We start from the raw sequence: 17,312 nt of genomic DNA on the forward strand, positions 1-17,312 counted from the left end.
ACTGAGTAAGAAATAAGGGGGCTGGGCATGATGGCTTCTGCCTGTAATCCCAGCACTCTGGGAGCCTAGGAGTATGAGGCCAGCCTGGACAACGTAGCGAGATCCCACCTGCAAAAAAACCCAAAAAGCCAGGAGTGGTGACATGTGTCTGTGGTCCCAGCTACTAGGGAGGCCGAGGTGGGAGGATTGCTTGAACCCAGGAGTTCAAGGCTACAGTGAGCTATGATCGTGCCACTGCACTCCAGCCTGGGTTACAGAGGGAGACCACCGCCCCCCAAAAAAGAAGGGCTTAACACACTCAGCCTGTGGCATTTGGACCATCCTTCCCCAATGCTCCTGTTACTCTGTGGTCTTCTCTGTACAAGGCAAATGCGCTCTTGATTAACCATCCTGCCACAGTATTTAGCAAGTTCATTCACACGTTAGTGCCCATGTTTTCTTTTTTTTTTTTTGAGATGGAGTCTCACTCTGTAACCCAGGCTGGAGTGCAGTGGTGCGATCTCAGGCTCACTGCAACCTCTGCCTCTCAGGTTCAAGCAATTCTCATGCCTCAGCCTCCCAAGTAGCTGGGACCACAGGCACGCGCCACCATGCCTGGCTAATTTTTTGTATTTTTAGTAGAGACGGGGTTTCACCATATTGGCCAGGCTGGTCTTGAGCTCCTGACCTCAGGTGATCTGCCAGCCTCAGCCTCCCAAAGTGCTGGGATTACAGGCATGAACCACCACACCCAGCCATTCTTTTTTTTTTTTTTTTTTTTCTGAGACAGTCTCACTCTGTCACCCAAGCTGGAGTGCACTGATGCAACCTCTCTGCTCACTGCAGCCTCCACCACCTGGGTTCAAGCATTCTAGTACCTCAACCTCCCCAGTAGCTGGGATTACAGGTGCGTGCTACCATGCCTGGCTAGTTTTTATATTTTTAGTGGCGATGAGGTTTCTCCATTTTGGCCAGGCTCTTGACCTCAAGTGATCCACCCACCTCAGCCTCCCAAGTGCTGGGATACAGGCCTAAGATGCTGCACCTGGCCCCATGCCCATCTTTTCTTATGAGAAAGCCCAGTGTTCTATACACACACTAATAGCTCAGCATAATTTGGCCTCCAACAGGGGCACTGAGATGATAAGGAATGTCCTTTTTTACCCCATCCCCAAGGTTCTTCTCAAGAGTGTCACCAGCCCTCCCTCTACCTGGCTTTTTTCCCCAGCCCTCCACCTACCTGGCTTTTTTCCCCAGCCCTCCCTCTACCTGGCTTTTTTTCTGTTCTGCAGAAACACTGTGCTCCTGTTCTGGCAAAGCTGCGCCCACCGCCTGACAATCAGGATGCCTATCGGGCAGAATTCGGGTCCCTTGGGCCCCTCCTCTGCTCCCAGGTGGTCAAGGCTCGGGCCCAGGCTGCTCTGCAGGCTCAGCAGGTCAACAGGACCACTCTGACCATCACGCAGGTCCGTGGCCGGGTGGGGAGGAGGAATAGGAGGAAGCAGAGAACCCCTGTGTGGGACAGGCACTCGCACACAGCCACATGTGCCCTCAGTCAGCAGTCTCAGGGCAACCAGGCCCTGAGTGAGGATGTCCCAGCCCCAGTGAGAGCCACTGAGGAAGAGCGAGGGGAGCCCAGGCCTCTCCCTTCAGACTCCTCTTCTTAGTAGATGCTGCCACTTCCCCCTTTCCTCTTCTCCCCGCAGCCCCGGCCCACGCTGACCCTCTCGCAGGCCCCACAGCCTGGCCCTCGCACCCCTGGCTTGCTGAAGGTTCCTGGCTCCATCGCACTTCCTGTCCAGACACTGGTGTCTGCACGAGCGGCTGCCCCACCACAGCCTTCCCCTCCTCCAACCAAGTTTATTGTAATGTCATCGTCCTCCAGCGCCCCATCCACCCAGCAGGTATGCAGAGCTGTGTGGGACAGGGAGCATCTGGAGGGCCTGGGTTGCCTTAGAGCACCCTGGGGAGGCCCAGGAGTAGAGCACAGTCCCCTCTGGGCCCCAAGTCAAGAGCTGGAAGAGGCGCCCACCGGGGTCCTGCAGGGCTATAGCTGCCCTGCAGGAACAAGGTCTCCAGCCATAGCTGTCTACAGGGTGAACTACAGGAACAACTTGTTCAGGCAGGGAGCGAGTGAAGCGTCCTCGCCAGGCCTCTGGGGGGCAGGGAGGGCACAGGGCAAGCGGCCTGCCTTTCCTTTCTATCCAGGTCCTGTCCCTCAGCACCTCGGCCCCTGGCTCAGGTTCTACCACCACTTCGCCCGTCACCACCACCATCCCCAGCGTGCAGCCCATCGTCAAGCTGGTCTCCACCGCCACCACCACACCCCCCAGCACTGCTCCCTCTGGTCCTGGGAGTGTCCAGAAGTACATCGTGGTCTCACTTCCCCCAACAGGGGAGGGCAAAGGAGGCCCCACCTCCCATCCTTCTCCAGTTCCTCCCCCGGCATCGTCCCCGTCCCCACTCAGCGGCAGTGCCCTTTGTGGGGGGAAGCAGGAAGCTGGGGACAGTCCCCCTCCAGCTCCAGGGACTCCAAAAGCCAATGGCTCCCAGCCCAACTCCGGCTCCCCTCAGCCTGCTCCGTGATGCTCCACCTGCCAGCCCCTGGATTCCCACACATGCAGACATGTACACACGTGCACGTACACACATGCATGCACGCTAAGCAGAAGAAAGTTGTAGATTGCTTCCTTCATGTCACTTTCTTTTTAGATATTGTACAGCCAGTTTCTCAGAATAAAAGTTTGGTTTGTAAGTTCTGATCCACTGCAGTCCTTCCTGCATCAGATACCACGGAAAGGCTGGGTCCGTTGCCCCCTCCTGGTCTTGGGACTGAGGACTCTTTCTGCCCAGATTCAGAGTCCGAAGGCCAGGAGGCTGGAAAAGAAACGACTGTCCTCCCGTGGGACAAACCGCCGCCTTGGCCGCCGTGTCCTCGTTTGGGGAGCCTCAGATCCGAATGACATAGGCGTCGCTGTGGCTTAGGTGTCGCACCCACTTGTGGGGGTTGGCATTGCCGCATGGCCTGAAGGCCAGCCTGAGGAATCGGACCTGGAGGCCAGAGCACGTGTGCCGGGGAAGCTCGAAGGAGAGACTGGCAGGGCCCAGCCCCAGAGGAGAGGCTGAGGTGGAGAGCCCATGGCTGGGAGGTCCTGGGGGCCCTGGAACGTCCATCTGTGAGGGGCAGAGGCAGGGAGAGGAAGGAGGGCAAGAAGCTGACCATGCTGGGGGAACCAGGCAGCAGCTGCTTCGGGAGGGTGGGGTGGGGGCTGCAAGTGAAGGTGGGAGGAGAGGGGCGGGGGGTCCACAGCGAATACCTGGAAAAGGCCTGAGAGTTGAGAGCCTCCTTGCACCCGAGGCAGGTCCCAGCGAAGGGCTCCGTCTGCCAGCTCAGCCTTCTGCTCTGGGCTGCTCAGCTCCTGAGACAGGCTGGAGTTTGGAAAGGGAAGGTGCTGGGCTTGGCACCTTCTTGAGGCAGACCCGTCATGCTGAGCTCACTCTCTCCCCAGGAATCTCCCCGTGGTGGGTGCACACACTCACCTGACCACCCCTCGAGGCAGGGGGAGGTGCAGCCTGACATTGAGGGCTTGGCTACAGAGGAGACGGGAACAAAGTCAGCCCCAGGAAGGCACAGTCCCTTGTCCTGTTCCTCTTCAATGTCACAACAGGATTTCAGCACAGGTGCCCCCCACCTTCCCAAATTCTACAGCCTCTACCTTAACTGGCTTCTGAGGCTGGCAGCTGCATCTGAAGGGAGAAGCAGCAGGTGCCCTGGCCCTGTCTTCCGTCCCACAGAGCTGAACTCAGCCAGGCCGGCCTCACTCTTACCTCTTTGAGGGCAGGTCACATCGCAACTTTAGATAAACCTGGAGCCTGGATGAGAGGGTAAAACACCACGACTCAGGCCATCTTCTACTGGCATCTCACCATTCCCCACCAGGGACCTCCATGTGGGGCTGTGTGGGTGTGGGCTGTACTCCCAAGAGGGAAAAGGGCTGAAGCCCAGCCCAACTCCATTAGCCAAAGCTTTTTCCTTTTTTTTTTTCAGAGAGATGGGGTCTCACTATGTTGCCCAGGCTGGTCTGGAACTCCTGGGCTCAAGTGATCCTCCCGCCTCAGCCTCCCAAAGTGCTAGGATTACAGGTGTGAGCCACCGGGCCCAACCCAAGCCTTTTTCCAATTTGCACTCCATCACCACTACTACCACCCCCACTCTGCAGTGAGTCTTGGGAACATACAGGTCTTGGCTTGGGTTCCAAGGTAGTTCTAGAACCCAGGAAATTGTCTCACCGGCCTGAGCCTCGGTCCCACTGCACAGAGGGGAAGAGCCGGAAGGGGAGCGGTGAGGGGAGGTCATCGGAGAGTTGATACCGCATCACAGTCAGCTGAGAGACCAGAGAGCAACAAGGTTAGTTTGGTCTCACGACCCCACTGCCCCCTTTCCCATGGTGGACGGAATTTATGAGGCCACCCCAACCCTGACCTCGCCCTGAGGTGGTTGCAAGCGGAGGATTCGATGAGACTCAAATTCGTCCAGATTCACAGAGCTGTGAAACGAGACTTCATCGACCCGGATTCCTGGCCCATAACCTGGAAAGAGAGAGAGACTTCTCTCCTGACTCATGTTTTGGGAGAGGAGCAAGGAGAGGGGAGGCTCTGTCTGACTTCTCTCCATGAACTCTGGCAATGACCTACTCCAAGGGGAGAAAGACCCACTTTCTCCTCACCTCTCAGCTCTGACTTCCCCACACAAAACTCTTCCGTCAAGCCAATGCGCATCTCTGTCGGAGGAGAGACCATCAGGAGAACTCAGCAATGCCATGGTTTAAGACACCAAGGAACCCGCCCTAACCCCAACCCTTGGTCCTGCCTGCAGATGCCTCACCAGAGCCGCTAGGAAGGAAGCTCTTGAGCCGAATCTCTCCCTGCACATCCACCTTCAGCAGGGATCCCTGGGAGGCAGGGGGGTCAAGGTTAGAGTCTTTTTTTCTTTCTTTTTTTGAGACGGTCTCGCTCTGTCGCCCAGGCTGGCAGTGGCGTGATCTCGGCTCACTGCAACCTACACCTCCCAGGTTCAAGACATTCTCCTGCCTCAGCCTCACAAGTAGCTAGGATTACAGATGCCTGCCACCATAAGTAGCTAATTTTTGTATTTTTAGTAGAGACGGAGTTTCACTGTGTTGGCCAGGCTGGTCTCAAACTCCTGACCTTAAGTGATCCACCCACCTCGGCCTCTCAAAGTGCTGGGATTACAGGCATGAGCCACTGTGCCCAGCCTTTATTTACTTATTTATTTTTTTTTAAGAGACAGGTCTTGCTCTGTCATCCGGGCTAGCGTGCAGTGACTCGATCTTGGCTTACTGCAGCCTTAACCTCCTGGGCTCAAGTGATCCTCCTGGCTCAGCCTCCCAAGTAGCTGGGACAGCAAGTGTACACTACCATGTCTGGGTAATTTGTTTATTTGTATTTTTTGTAGAGACGGGGTCTGGCTATGTTGCCCAGGCTGGTTTCAAACTCCTGGCCCCAAGTAATTCTCCCACCTCGGCCTCCCAAAGCACTGGGATTACAAGCATGAGCCACTGTGCCCGGCCGTTGCTGGGAGTCTTAGCCACCCCACCACGTTTCCCAAGTCCCATCTGTCCTCAGCTCCAGGTTTGGGAGCTCAAACTTACATTAGATGCTATCAGTACAGACAATCTCTCGACCACATCCAAAAAAACTTCATTCTTTTGGCTCTGAGAAAGAGAGAGAATTTGGGTGGTTGGAAGCAGAATAGCCTATGTTCTGAAATGGACAGACAGGGAGAAAGGACAGGACAGTCAAAGCTACAGCTCTAGGGTGAGGACATGGGTGAGGAAGGGATCATCTCCCACCTCCACCTACATCTGGGGGAGGTGGGAGATGTGCCAAGATCTTTTTCTTTTTTTTTTTTTTTTTTTTTGCATTTTTAGTAGAGACAGGTTTTCACCATGTTGGCCAGGCTGCTCTCAAACTCCTGGCATCAGGTGATCTGCCCACCTCGGCCTCCCAAAGTGCTGGGACTACAGGCGTGAGCCGCTGTGCCCGACCTAAGATCTTGGACTCCCGGATCCCAGAGCAAAACCAGAGCGTCTGACCCCATGGATCCTTCCCTCACCTGGTCAGAGCGACTGGACAGGACGGGGCGGCTGGCTGCACTGCTGGGGGCCACTTTGCTCTGTTGTGTCTCAGCCCCAAACTGTAAAGCATCCAAAGCAATCAATCATCAGGTCTGACAACCCCAGCCAACCCCTCTTCTCTTTCCTCACCCTCCTCTTTCCCTCTACTGACCAAGCCAACGCTGCTGAGGTCAAAGAGGCTGAAGGGCTTGCTGACCACAGCTTCCGTCTGGATGAAATTCCTCAGCATCTCCGTGGATGTGGTCTGTACATAGCCATAGTCCTAGTGGTAAAGGAAGGACAGTCTGAGTGATCAGTGGAGGGAAGGGGTAAAGAGGGGGAGTGGGGCCAGGCATGGTGGCTCACTCCTGTACTCTCAGCGCTTTGGAAGGCCGAGACGTAGGAGAATGGCTTGAGACCATGAGTTCAAGACCAGCCTGGGCAACACAGCGAGACTCTCGTCTCTACAAAAAATAAACAATTAGCTAGGCACAGGGGAGGCTGGGGCAGGAGGACGGCTTGAGCCCAGGAGTTCCAGGCTGCAGTGAGCTATAACTGCACCACTGCAGTCCAGCCTGGGCAACAGAGCAAGAACCTGTCTCTAAAAGCAAAAAAAAAAAAAAAAAAAAAAAGGTAGACTTGGCCTCCTAACCACAGCATCCCACAGTAGAAGAGCAGATGTATCTTCAGGGGAATTGGGTGGGGGCCACAGAAGGGGATTGTTGATTCTCACCAGCACTTCATCCAGGAGTTCGTATACCAGAGCCACATTGCGGGAGATGGTCCCCTCGCCCAGGGAGCCACAGTAATCGCCCAAAAGGGTGGCCAACCTGAGGAAACACTTGGAGCGTGTATTTTCTCCTCCTCTCAGACCCCTCCTAGCTACCAGGTGCCCAGCCCAACCCTCCTCACCTGGAGAGCAGTTCTAGGAGGCTGAAGGGAGAAACGTTTTCTGAAGTTGTGACCACCAAATAGAGGCTGCTGTGTCTGATGTGAATGAAATGACGGCCATCGTGATGCTGAGACACAGGCAGGGAGAAGAGAGGCATTAAAAAAAGGGAGGTGGAGTGATCAGAACCCAGGAGACCTGAGCTCGGATCCCGATGCCTCTTACTAGTCACAACAGCAGTGCCTTTGGGAGATACATGACAAATGCCTGGGCCCAGCTTCCCAATGTGGAAACGGGGTTAATTACAGTAACTACTCCGAGTTGCTGAGGATGGAGTCACGCAGGGAGCTGGGCCTGGTGTGTTGCTGGCGCCCGATGGACTCTTTTTTTTTTTTTCCTCACCCCCACCTACCCCGAGAGGGAGTCTCGCTCTGTCTCCCAGGCTGGAGTGCGGTGTCCGGATCTCGGCTCACTGCAATCTCCGCCTCTTGGATTCAAGCGATTCTCATGCCTCAGCTTCCCGAGTAGATGGGATTACAGGCGCCCGCCACCACGCCCAGCTAATTTTTTTTTTTTTTGTATTTTTAGTAGAGGCGGAGTTTCACCATGTTGGCCAGGCTGATTTCGAACTCCTGACCTCAGGTGATCCGCCCGCCTCGGCCTCCCAAAGTGCTGGGATTACAGGCGTGAGCCACCGCGCCGGGCCTCACGTTAGCTTTATTTGGAGGAATGCACCCCCCAAGTGGAATCTACCAATGAACCAATCCTGGGAGGGAGCTGGCGCCCACCCGGCCCGACGGGGCCCCGCTCCTCACCCGCTTCCCGCCACTGGTTACCATGACAACCGGGGACTCGTCTCCTGGCAGTCCCGTCAGCTTCCGGTAGAAGAGCTCGGCCACATCCCGGCCGCCACTGTCCCCACGGACTGGCGGGTGGAAGGACCCAGTGAAGGATCCTGCGACACAGGCTGGCCCTGGGCGCCCCTCCCGCCCGGCCCCTCCGCCCCTTCCCAGCCCCAAGGGTCTAGGATACAGTCTTTGTAGATGAGCGGGTCCCCCTTGGAGGACAGAATGAAGAATTGGGAAATCATGGCCGTTCTGGAGAGTAGACAAGAAGACGGCGAAAGTCGGGCCTGCCCCGCCCTGAGGCCCCGGAACAAAAGAACGCGTGTGCGCTGGCCCTTTAAGAGCGATTCTCCTCCGCCCGCGCCAGCTCGGACCGCGGGAAACCCGGCGCCTGTACTACCCCGCCCGGAGATTCCCTTCCGACGCCCGCACCGCCTCCCCGTCACTCATTCCAGGCCCGCACGGTGATTGGCTTGCGGCTAGCGGGAGGTGAAGAGGGCCGCCTTCTTCGATTGGCCCGCACGCAGTGGCGCCGGTCACGTGGGGGGCGACGTTTCGCGCCAATTTCGGTTGGCCGGCCACAGTCCACCGCGCGGAGGTTCTCAGCTTCCCCAGGAGCAAGACCTCTGAGCCCGCCAAGCGCTGCCGCACGGCCCTCGGCAGCGATGGCACTGAAGGACTACGCGCTAGAGAAGGGTACGGGTCTACGAGCCTGGGAGGGCGTCCTGCGCGGGGAGCCTCCCGGGGAACACCTGTTGGTGTGAGCTAGGGTCTTGGGGGACCGGGGTCGGCGGGTTCTGGGGTGCGCGAGGCCAGAGGCAGGGTCGAGCTGCGGCCTGGCTAAGGCCCACGGGGCCTGGGAACCGTGCGGGGGGCCATCGATGTTGAAGAAAAGCTAGTAATCCCACCTGGTAAAGGTGTTAGGGTCGTGGGGTTGGGGGCTTGGGGGGGCGCTAACCCGGCTGGGGGCTGCACAGGGAAAAGTCGCGCCCAGGACCTCAGGAGAGTCTTAAGGGCTCTGGGCTCCCGTGCCCGCTTTCTTCGCGCTTTTGGGCATTCCCAGGTTCCCGCGTCCTCCCGAGGCGCGCGGAGGCCCCGGGGGCGGGCAGGCCGGGGCCGCTGCGCGCCGGGATTGGCCGTTTGAGGCCGCCCTCCGAGCGGAAGTGGAGCCGGGCGGAAGTGGCGCGACGAGGCTGGAGGGAGTGTCGTGTAAACAGTGTCCTTCCGCGCGGCGGCCGCGGAGAGAGCTGCGGCCCGGGGGGGCGTGCCTGGGATCCGGAGCTTCGCTCGGGCCCGGGAAAGGCGGCAGTGGGCTGGGATCGCGGTGTCTCTCGATGTGATGGCCAATGGCTGGACTGGCTCCCGCCCTGGGCGGAGGAATCCCGAGCTGTGAAGCGGCTGGAATCCGGGCCCATGTGCTTCTTTGTTTACTAAGAGCGGAAGCGATGGCGGGAGCGGGGGTGGGGTGCGGGACCCGCCTGGTGGCGGAGGTCCCGGTGAAATCAGGGGCTAAGGGGACCCAAAGAAGGCGGGGGATCATAGGGGTGGAAAGAAAGCTGAGAACCTTGAGACCGGAGTGTGGGGGGCCAATGGGGAAGGGCGCTAGAATTTTAAACTAAAGTAGGGACCGGAATTCCCCTGGGGAGATGTTGGATGGCCCTGTGCACTGCCACGGGCTCTTTATTCTTCGCTGATTAGAAACAGATTTGTGAAAAAGAGTTATGCCCACTTTGGGGAGAATTCGGTAGGTTTATTTAAATGCTCATACTATTAATTAGTTCATAGGTCGTGTTTTAAGCGAAAATGGGTATCTAAGATTTGTCTTAAAGTTTGTGTCTTACGGTTTTACATTTCATGTTACAGAAAAGGTTAAGAAGTTCTTACAAGAGTTCTACCAGGATGATGAACTTGGGAAGAAGCAGTTGAAGTATGGAAACCAGTTGGTAAGTCTAGATTGGGTAAAGGGAATGGGGAGCGGGGTGCTTACGGAGCCATAAGCAGCAGCTTGGCTTGTTTTATTAAAGACATAACAATTAGAGGGTTTGAGAGCTGAAAAGCGAGTATCGCTCTGTGTGGCGCTGTGTTCTCCCCTGTGGATGCCCAGAGCCTGTGCTGAGTTCTCAGTGATGCATTTTCACATATGAACGCTGGTGAGCAAGGTGAATGTGGCTCTGAGGTGTTTCTGTCTCTTCCCCACTTGAGGTTCGGCTGGCTCATCGGGAACAGATGGCTCTGTATGTGGACCTGGACGACGTAGCCGAGGATGACCCCGAGTTGGTGGACTCAATTTGTGAGAATGCCAGGCGCTATGCGAAGCTCTTTGCTGATGCCGTACAAGAGCTGCTGCCTCAGTACAAGGAGAGGGAAGTGAGTGGTTAGAGAACAATGGCAAACAAAGGGCGAGGCGTTTAAGCTTCTGTAGAGAGGCTGCTCAGATACTGATGTTTTCTGAGCAGGCAGAAAGGAGGGGCACTTCTGCCTGGTGTTCTCTGTGCTCTCCTTTCCCCATCCTGTTGCTCATTTTTTTTTTTTTTTGTTCTTCTCCTTTAGGTGGTAAATAAAGATGTTCTGGACGTTTACATTGAGCATCGGCTAATGATGGAGCAGCGGAGTCGGGACCCTGGGATGGTCCGAAGCCCCCAGAACCAGTACCCTGCTGAACTCATGCGCAGATTGTGAGTGGTCTCTGTCGGGAAAGATGTAGGGATTGGTTCTCCAGGATCTTGTTTGTGACTGTTTTCTCCCCTTAGTGAGCTGTATTTTCAAGGCCCAAGCAGCAACAAGCCTCGTGTGATCCGGGAAGTGCGGGCTGACTCTGTGGGGAAGTTGGTAACTGTGCGTGGAATCGTCACTCGTGTCTCTGAAGTCAAACCCAAGATGGTGGTGGCCACTTACACTTGTGACCAGTGTGGGGCGGAGACCTACCAGCCGGTACGTGTCGAGCAGGGAGCAGGAAAGCACTTACCCATTAGTTGTTTTGTAGAGATTAATTTGATCCTGTGATGCCTATTGTTTTATTTGGTTGTAAAAGTTGCCTGTGTGTTTGCCTTTCATTCTTGGGTATGTAGTGGTCTTTCTACCTATTTTCTGGGTGTTTATTGTTGACCCAGAGTAAGTTCAGAGGGTTCTTGACACTTACAAGATCTCTGCCATGAAGAGAAAATGTGATTCAAAGGACCAACCCAATGGGGCTCTTTTTCTTCTGACTTCCTTTGGTGTTTCTGTTCTCACATCCTAGATCCAGTCTCCCACTTTCATGCCTCTGATCATGTGCCCAAGCCAGGAGTGCCAAACCAACCGCTCAGGAGGGCGGCTGTATCTGCAGACACGGGGCTCCAGATTCATCAAATTCCAGGAGATGAAGATGCAAGAACATGTGAGTTTGGGGTACGTGGCCCTGGGCAGGTGGATCGGGAGTCCACTTGAATCCTGTAGTCACTTGTGGAATGGCAGGAAGAAAGAAGAACAAAAGAGGGAAGTGCAGGAGGGAGGTGGAACTAGAATTTCCTGAGAGCCTTGGGAAGGGGAAAGGAGGTCTCAGCACCCCTCCTGTGGGCTTGTCTGTGGCTGGGTAGCCTGGGAGCCTTTGAGTGGGATGCCTAGGGAGGGAAGGTTGGGTCCTTGTCCATTTCTCCTAGTCTTATGTGCCCTTACCTCCCCTAGAGTGATCAGGTGCCTGTGGGAAATATCCCTCGTAGTATCACGGTGCTGGTAGAAGGAGAGAACACAAGGATTGCCCAGCCTGGAGACCACGTCAGCGTCACTGGTATCTTCTTGCCAATCCTGCGCACTGGGTTCCGACAGGTGGTACAGGTAAGGAAGAGTTTGACATGAGGAATGGATCATCCCCTTTTCCCTCACCTACTCATTCTACCCACACAGAGAAAAGAGCAGCAAAACCCCAAACAAAACAGAACCCAGGGATTTGTCAAGAAATTGTTAGGGAATCCAGTGATGGGCAAGTTGAAGGGATTACATCTGTATCCTGGCATTTTCCTGGCCAAGGGTTTACTCTCAGAAACCTACCTGGAAGCCCATCGGATTGTGAAGATGAACAAGAGTGAGGATGATGAGTCTGGGGCTGGAGAGCTCACCAGGGAGGAGCTGAGGCAAATTGCAGGTGAGGGGCAGGGGGGAGAGAGGAAATTCCGTTTACATCCTAGCTCCCTTTTCCCCCAGAAAATACAACAACCTTAACTTCTCTACAGAGGAGGATTTCTATGAAAAGCTGGCAGCTTCAATCGCCCCAGAAATATACGGGCATGAAGATGTGAAGAAGGCACTGCTGCTCCTGCTAGTGGGGGGTGTGGACCAGTCTCCTCGAGGCATGAAAATCCGGGGTAAGAAGAAACAAGGGAGAGGCTCAGGGTGGATGAAGTCGTTTAGGAGGAAAAAAGGATGACAAGTGTCCCTGTAGGTCACAATATGAGTGGACATCTTGCCTTCGTGAACACAGGGAGGGCTTAGAAATAGTGCTGGGTGTTAGGGGGAGGCAGAACTCAAAATTGCTCTGTTATTGGCCAAGCACTTGGGAGAAGAGTCATTCCAGGGCTGCCTTCCCTTCCTCCAGGCAACATCAACATCTGTCTGATGGGGGATCCTGGTGTGGCCAAGTCTCAGCTCCTGTCATACATCGATCGGCTGGCGCCCCGCAGTAAGTAGTTGGGCTTTGCGGGAGGTGAATATAGTGACAGACAGGACCACAGTGTTTATTCAAAAAGTAGGGGTGCATGTTTGCTCACGCCTGTAATCCCAATGCTCTGAGAGGCTGAGGCAGGGAGAATCATTTAAGGCCAGGATTTTGAGATCGCCTCCATGTCTACTAAAAAGTTTTGGGTTTTTTTTGTTTTTGTTTTTGTTTTTGTTTTGAGACAGAGGCTCGCTCTTTCGCCCAGGCCGGAGTGCAGTGGCGCTATCTTGGTTCACTGCAAGCTCCGCCTCCTGGGGTCACGCCATTCTCCTGCCTCAGCCTCCCGAGTAGCTGGGACTACAGGCGCCCGCCACCACGCCCGGCTAATTCTTTGTATTTTTAATAGAGACGGGGTTTCACCGTGTTAGCCAGGATGGTCTCGATATCCTGACCTCGTGATCTGCCCGCCTCGGCCTCCCAAAGTGCTGGGATTACAGGCGTGAGCCACTGCACCCAGCCTAAAAAGTTTTTTTTGTTTGGGTATTGTTTTGTTTTTTGTTTTGTTTTTTTTTTTTGAGATGGAGTCTCAGTCACCCAGACTGGAGTGCAATGGCATGGTCTTGGCTCACTGCAACCTCTGCCTCCCAGGTTCAAGCAATTCTCCTGCTTCGGCCTCCCGAGTAGCTGGGACTACAGGCGCATGCCACCACACTTGGCCACTTTTTGTATTTTTAGTAGAGACAGGGTTTACTGTGTTGGGCAGGCTGGTCTCGAACTCCTGACCTCGTGATCTGCCCGCCTTGTTATCGGCCTCCGAAAGTGTTGGGATTAGACGAGTGAGCCACTGCGCCCGGCCTCTACTAAAAAGTTTTAAAAATTGGTTGGGTGTGGTAGTGAGTGCCTATAGTCTCAGTTGTTTGGGAGGCTGAGGCCGGAGGATGGCTTGAGCCCAGGAGCCAAGGTTTCAGTGAGCCACAGTTGTGCTCTGAAGAGAACCAGTGGGAGGGAAAGGGGGACATTGCCAGTGCCCCACAGATCTCAGGCATCTCAAGAAGGCCTGGTGGAGGGAGTGGAATGATCCCAGCGCAGGCCTCGCCTCGTTTGTTGTCTTTTGCTTGTTCTTTTTCTTGTTCTTTCTCTCTCATGGTTCTTTATTTCTTCTCTTCCAGGCCAGTACACAACAGGCCGGGGCTCCTCAGGAGTGGGGCTTACGGCAGCTGTGCTGAGAGACTCCGTGAGCGGAGAACTGACCTTAGAGGGTGGGGCCCTTGTGCTGGCTGACCAGGGTGTGTGCTGCATTGATGAGTTCGACAAGATGGCTGAGGCCGACCGCACAGCCATCCACGAGGTCATGGAGCAGCAGACCATCTCCATTGCCAAGGCCGGCATTCTCACCACACTCAATGCCCGCTGCTCCATCCTGGCTGCCGCCAACCCTGCCTACGGGCGCTACAACCCTCGCCGCAGCCTGGAGCAGAACATACAGCTACCTGCTGCACTGCTCTCCCGGTTTGACCTCCTCTGGCTGATTCAGGACCGGCCCGACCGAGACAATGACCTACGGTGAATGAAGCTCAACACCCAAAGAGAGGTCCCCTGTAATGATCTGTGTAGGGAGGAGGGGAGGTGAATCAGAAAACAAATTCCATGCTCCTGGAAATCCCAGAGCCTCCCCTTTGCAGCAGGGGCTGGTCCATGGTTCTCAGGGAAATGGTGGGTTGGGGCTGAAATGCTGATGAGGATTTCCCGGGAAAGCTTGTCCCTCCTACACTGTGAGGAAGTGGCAGAGCCAAAGGAGGGACACCTAAGAGGACATGGGTGTGTAGCCCTAAAAAGGGTGTTCCTTCTAACCTTCCCTCTGTCCAGGTTGGCCCAGCACATCACCTATGTGCACCAGCACAGCCGGCAGCCCCCCTCCCAGTTTGAACCTCTGGACATGAAGCTCATGAGGTAGGAGAGCTGGGTGCAGGTGGGCAAACGTTGGCGTGGGCCGTGCGAGCCTCCTGAAAAAGTGCTTATTAGTCTTAGGGTGTGTGTTTTTCACACCACCACTTCCCGCTACAGACATGTCCAGAGCCTCAGATCAGCTTTTAAGTGGAAAATTCCACACTTCATAGGGACACAGGAAATTTTGTTTCCTACACAATTTATTTATTTATTTTTTTTTGAGACGAAGTCTTGCTCTGTCACCCAGGCTGGAGTGTAGTGGCGTGATCTTAGCTCTCTGCAACCTCTGCCTCCCAGATTCAAGCGATTCTCCTGCCTCAGCCTCCTGAGTAGCTGGGATTACAGGCGCACGCCACCACGCCTGGTTAATTTTTTGTATTTTAGTAGAGAGCAGTTTCACCATGTTGGCCAGGATGCCCACCTCTGCCTCCCAAAGTGCTGGGATTACAGGCATGAACCACTGCGCCTGGCCCACAAAAATATTTTTAATAAAATTACCTTCAGGTTATGTGTATCAGTTGTATATGAAATACAGGTGAATTTCATGTTTAGACTGGAGTCCCATCCCCAAGCTATCTCATGCATATGCAAATACTCCAAAATTTAAAGTTTAAAACACCTGCTCCCAGGCATTCTGGATGATAATCTCTATCGCTATTTTCCCATGAGCCTCCAGTGTTCCTTCAGGTTTTTACTCCCTTTTAAATATTCTGTAAACAGTTCTCTTTAAATAAAATATATTTTTTGACATGACATGCGCTCAGAGGAGGGGTCTGGATCCTCTCTTAATGACAGACCGATTTGTCTTACAAAGGCCATTTTCCCGAAAAAAATAGGAAATAACTTGGAGGATACTGGGGGGCTGTACGTTTGGTGAAATCCATCAGTGATATTCAAGCCAAGCAAATAATCACCCGCTAATTTATTTTTTCCACTTAAAATTCTTGGAGGGGACCATGTTAAATGGGGAGCCCTGGTACAGAAAACAACATGGGCTCATATTCACTCCCTTCCCCATCTCCCTCTTCTGCTTCCCCATGAACCTTCCCCCACAGGCGTTACATAGCCATGTGCCGCGAGAAGCAGCCCACGGTGCCAGAGTCTCTAGCTGACTACATCACAGCAGCATACGTGGAGATGAGGCGAGAGGCTTGGGCTAGTAAGGATGCCACCTATACTTCTGCCCGGACCCTGCTGGCTATCCTGCGCCTTTCCACTGCTCTGGTAAGTGCCCAAATTGCTGGAGGGCCATTTGTTTTGACCCTTAAAAGGGTAGCTCCTTACCGTGCTCTCATCGCCGCCTCCCCACCTCCCGCTCCAGCCCTGCCGGGGCTAAAGTGCTGACAGTGCAGATAGTGGTCCTCTCCGTGCTACCGCACTGTGGGTACTTGCTGCTCCAGCAGGGCACGCACAGCGTCCGTGGAGGGAAAGGCCTTTTCCCCACTTCTTAACCTTCACTGAGGGGGTGGTTGGGGTCTGTTTCACTCCATGTGTCCTAGATCCTGTGCTACAGATCTTCCTTTCTGTCCTCCCGTCTTGGACCTCAGTCCTGGGGGCTCCAAAGTGCTGTTCGTGCAGGTAGTGTGATTACCCGACCTACTGCTGAGCTAGCACTTCCCGAGCCCCCGGGACACGTTCTCTCTGCCAATTGTCTTCTTGGCTGAGCTCCCCAAGCTCCATCTGTCATGCTGGGGAGCCCAGTGGCGTTCAAAAGGGTCTGGTCTCCCTCACAGGACAGCTGAACTCCGGGACTGGCCAGTGTTGAGAGGCGGAGACTTGGGCAATTGCTGGACGCTGCCCTGGGCATTGCACTTGTCTCGGTCTGACAGTGCCGGCCCAACACTGCGGATGCTGGGGGGAGGGGGGATTCCACTCCTGTTTTGTGAGTAGGCGACCCATGGGCTGCCCAGCCTTAAAGCCAGAACAAGGGTGTCCCCTGACCTCGTTCCACTGCCCTCCTCCCGTTCCCATCTCTCCCCTACCTTCCCCTTAGGCACGTCTGAGAATGGTGGATGTGGTGGAGAAAGAAGATGTGAATGAAGCCATCAGGCTAATGGAGATGTCAAAGGACTCTCTTCTAGGAGACAAGGGGCAGACAGCTAGGTGAGTGGTTTAGTGAAGGACAAAGCTGCGTCACTTTGGCTTCTGTGGCCATGTGTCTGAGGTTGGCCTCAATTCTAACACTGGCCACCATTGTTCTCTGTTGATGTCGAGCATTCCTGACCTTACACACCCACTCATTTCCTTCAGGACTCAGAGGCCAGCAGATGTGATATTTGCCACCGTCCGTGAACTGGTCTCAGGGGGCCGAAGTGTCCGGTTCTCTGAGGCAGAGCAGCGCTGTGTATCTCGTGGCTTCACACCCGCCCAGTTCCAGGCGGCTCTGGATGAATATGAGGAGCTCAATGTCTGGCAGGTCAATGCTTCCCGGACACGGATCACTTTTGTCTGATTCCAGCCTGCTTGCAACCCTGGGGTCCTCTTGTTCCCTGCTGGCCTGCCCCTTGGGAAGGGGCAGTGATGCCTTTGAGGGGAAGGAGGAGCCCCTCTTTCTCCCATGCTGCACTTACTCCTTTTGCTAATAAAAGTGTTTGTAGATTGTCATCTTCTAGCCTGGGCCTGACTTCCATTAAAACAGGGTATTGTGCGTTTTTTAGATTCCTACCTGTTCGTTTTTATGCTATTTCATCCACTCAGTAAATTACCTGAGTAAAGTGCATCTCCCTGCCAGGCCCCCAGTATAGACACTGGGGATGCGGCAAGGACTAAGCGGTCCCTGCTGTTTGGAGATACTTAAGATGGGGCTCCACTTTTTGAGCCCCCCGACTCCCTTATTTGGTCTTATACTGCCTGTGTGCAAGTCAGGCTCTGGGGATATGGCGCCA

The 17,312-nt window shown here is 54.7% G+C and overlaps 3 protein-coding genes and 3 non-coding genes across 24 annotated transcripts in view; 5 read left to right on the plus strand and 1 right to left on the minus strand.

Moving 5' to 3' along the window:
- TAF6 (TATA-box binding protein associated factor 6) overlaps nucleotides 1–2,741 on the plus strand; it is a 12,723-nt gene extending 9,982 nt beyond the window's left edge. For all 15 annotated transcript variants that reach the window (XM_019030711.3, XM_055393046.2, XM_055393044.2 and 12 more), the window contains 3 exons: nucleotides 1,272–1,445; nucleotides 1,686–1,883; nucleotides 2,188–2,741. In XM_019030711.3, the coding sequence (XP_018886256.1) occupies nucleotides 1,272–1,445; nucleotides 1,686–1,883; nucleotides 2,188–2,565 (750 nt within the window). In that variant the 3' untranslated portion in view covers nucleotides 2,566–2,741. The remainder of the gene's footprint in view (nucleotides 1–1,271; nucleotides 1,446–1,685; nucleotides 1,884–2,187) is intronic.
- AP4M1 (adaptor related protein complex 4 subunit mu 1) lies at nucleotides 2,663–8,447 on the minus strand. Of its 3 annotated transcripts, none has more exons than XM_004045881.5 (16): nucleotides 8,314–8,447; nucleotides 8,038–8,102; nucleotides 7,842–7,930; nucleotides 7,029–7,135; nucleotides 6,850–6,946; nucleotides 6,289–6,399; nucleotides 6,116–6,196; nucleotides 5,652–5,714; nucleotides 4,865–4,931; nucleotides 4,707–4,760; nucleotides 4,463–4,569; nucleotides 4,270–4,364; nucleotides 3,808–3,852; nucleotides 3,520–3,570; nucleotides 3,297–3,408; nucleotides 2,663–3,153 (listed from the first exon to the last, which is right to left on the minus strand). In XM_004045881.5, the coding sequence occupies exons 2-16, from the start codon at nucleotides 8,093–8,095 to the stop codon at nucleotides 2,929–2,931; spliced, it is 1,362 nt and encodes a 453-aa protein (XP_004045929.3). In that variant the 5' UTR covers nucleotides 8,096–8,102; nucleotides 8,314–8,447; the 3' UTR covers nucleotides 2,663–2,928. The 3 variants fall into 3 exon arrangements, with proteins under 3 accessions (XP_004045929.3, XP_018886257.3, XP_018886258.2); XM_019030712.4 differs by having other exon boundaries at nucleotides 7,821–7,930; XM_019030713.4 differs by lacking the exons at nucleotides 6,850–6,946; nucleotides 7,029–7,135; nucleotides 8,314–8,447 and having other exon boundaries at nucleotides 8,038–8,142.
- Nucleotides 8,323–17,031, plus strand: MCM7 (minichromosome maintenance complex component 7). Of its 3 annotated transcripts, none has more exons than XM_004045878.4 (15): nucleotides 8,323–8,546; nucleotides 9,714–9,793; nucleotides 10,053–10,217; nucleotides 10,401–10,525; nucleotides 10,601–10,781; nucleotides 11,089–11,226; nucleotides 11,514–11,663; nucleotides 11,856–11,970; nucleotides 12,059–12,190; nucleotides 12,421–12,504; nucleotides 13,650–14,043; nucleotides 14,347–14,430; nucleotides 15,483–15,651; nucleotides 16,421–16,530; nucleotides 16,678–17,031. In XM_004045878.4, exons 1-15 carry the CDS (start codon nucleotides 8,516–8,518, stop codon nucleotides 16,877–16,879), a joined length of 2,160 nt encoding a protein of 719 aa, XP_004045926.1. In that variant the 5' UTR covers nucleotides 8,323–8,515; the 3' UTR covers nucleotides 16,880–17,031. The 3 variants fall into 3 exon arrangements, with proteins under 3 accessions (XP_004045926.1, XP_018886250.1, XP_063564303.1); XM_019030705.3 differs by lacking the exon at nucleotides 8,323–8,546 and adding an exon at nucleotides 9,075–9,265; XM_063708233.1 differs by lacking the exon at nucleotides 8,323–8,546 and adding an exon at nucleotides 9,366–9,594.
- On the plus strand, nucleotides 15,750–15,831 carry MIR106B (microRNA mir-106b). Its single transcript, NR_106278.1, has one exon. It is a non-coding gene; the product is annotated as a microRNA mir-106b (primary transcript).
- MIR93 (microRNA mir-93) lies at nucleotides 15,977–16,056 on the plus strand. The gene has a single exon (NR_106279.1). It is a non-coding gene; the product is annotated as a microRNA mir-93 (primary transcript).
- MIR25 (microRNA mir-25) lies at nucleotides 16,181–16,264 on the plus strand. Its single transcript, NR_106280.1, has one exon. It is a non-coding gene; the product is annotated as a microRNA mir-25 (primary transcript).
- Nucleotides 17,032–17,312: the final 281 nt, after the last annotated feature.

Source organism: Gorilla gorilla, chromosome 6, assembly GCF_029281585.2.
Source record: "Gorilla gorilla gorilla isolate KB3781 chromosome 6, NHGRI_mGorGor1-v2.1_pri, whole genome shotgun sequence".
Classification (NCBI taxonomy): Eukaryota; Metazoa; Chordata; class Mammalia; order Primates; family Hominidae; genus Gorilla; species Gorilla gorilla.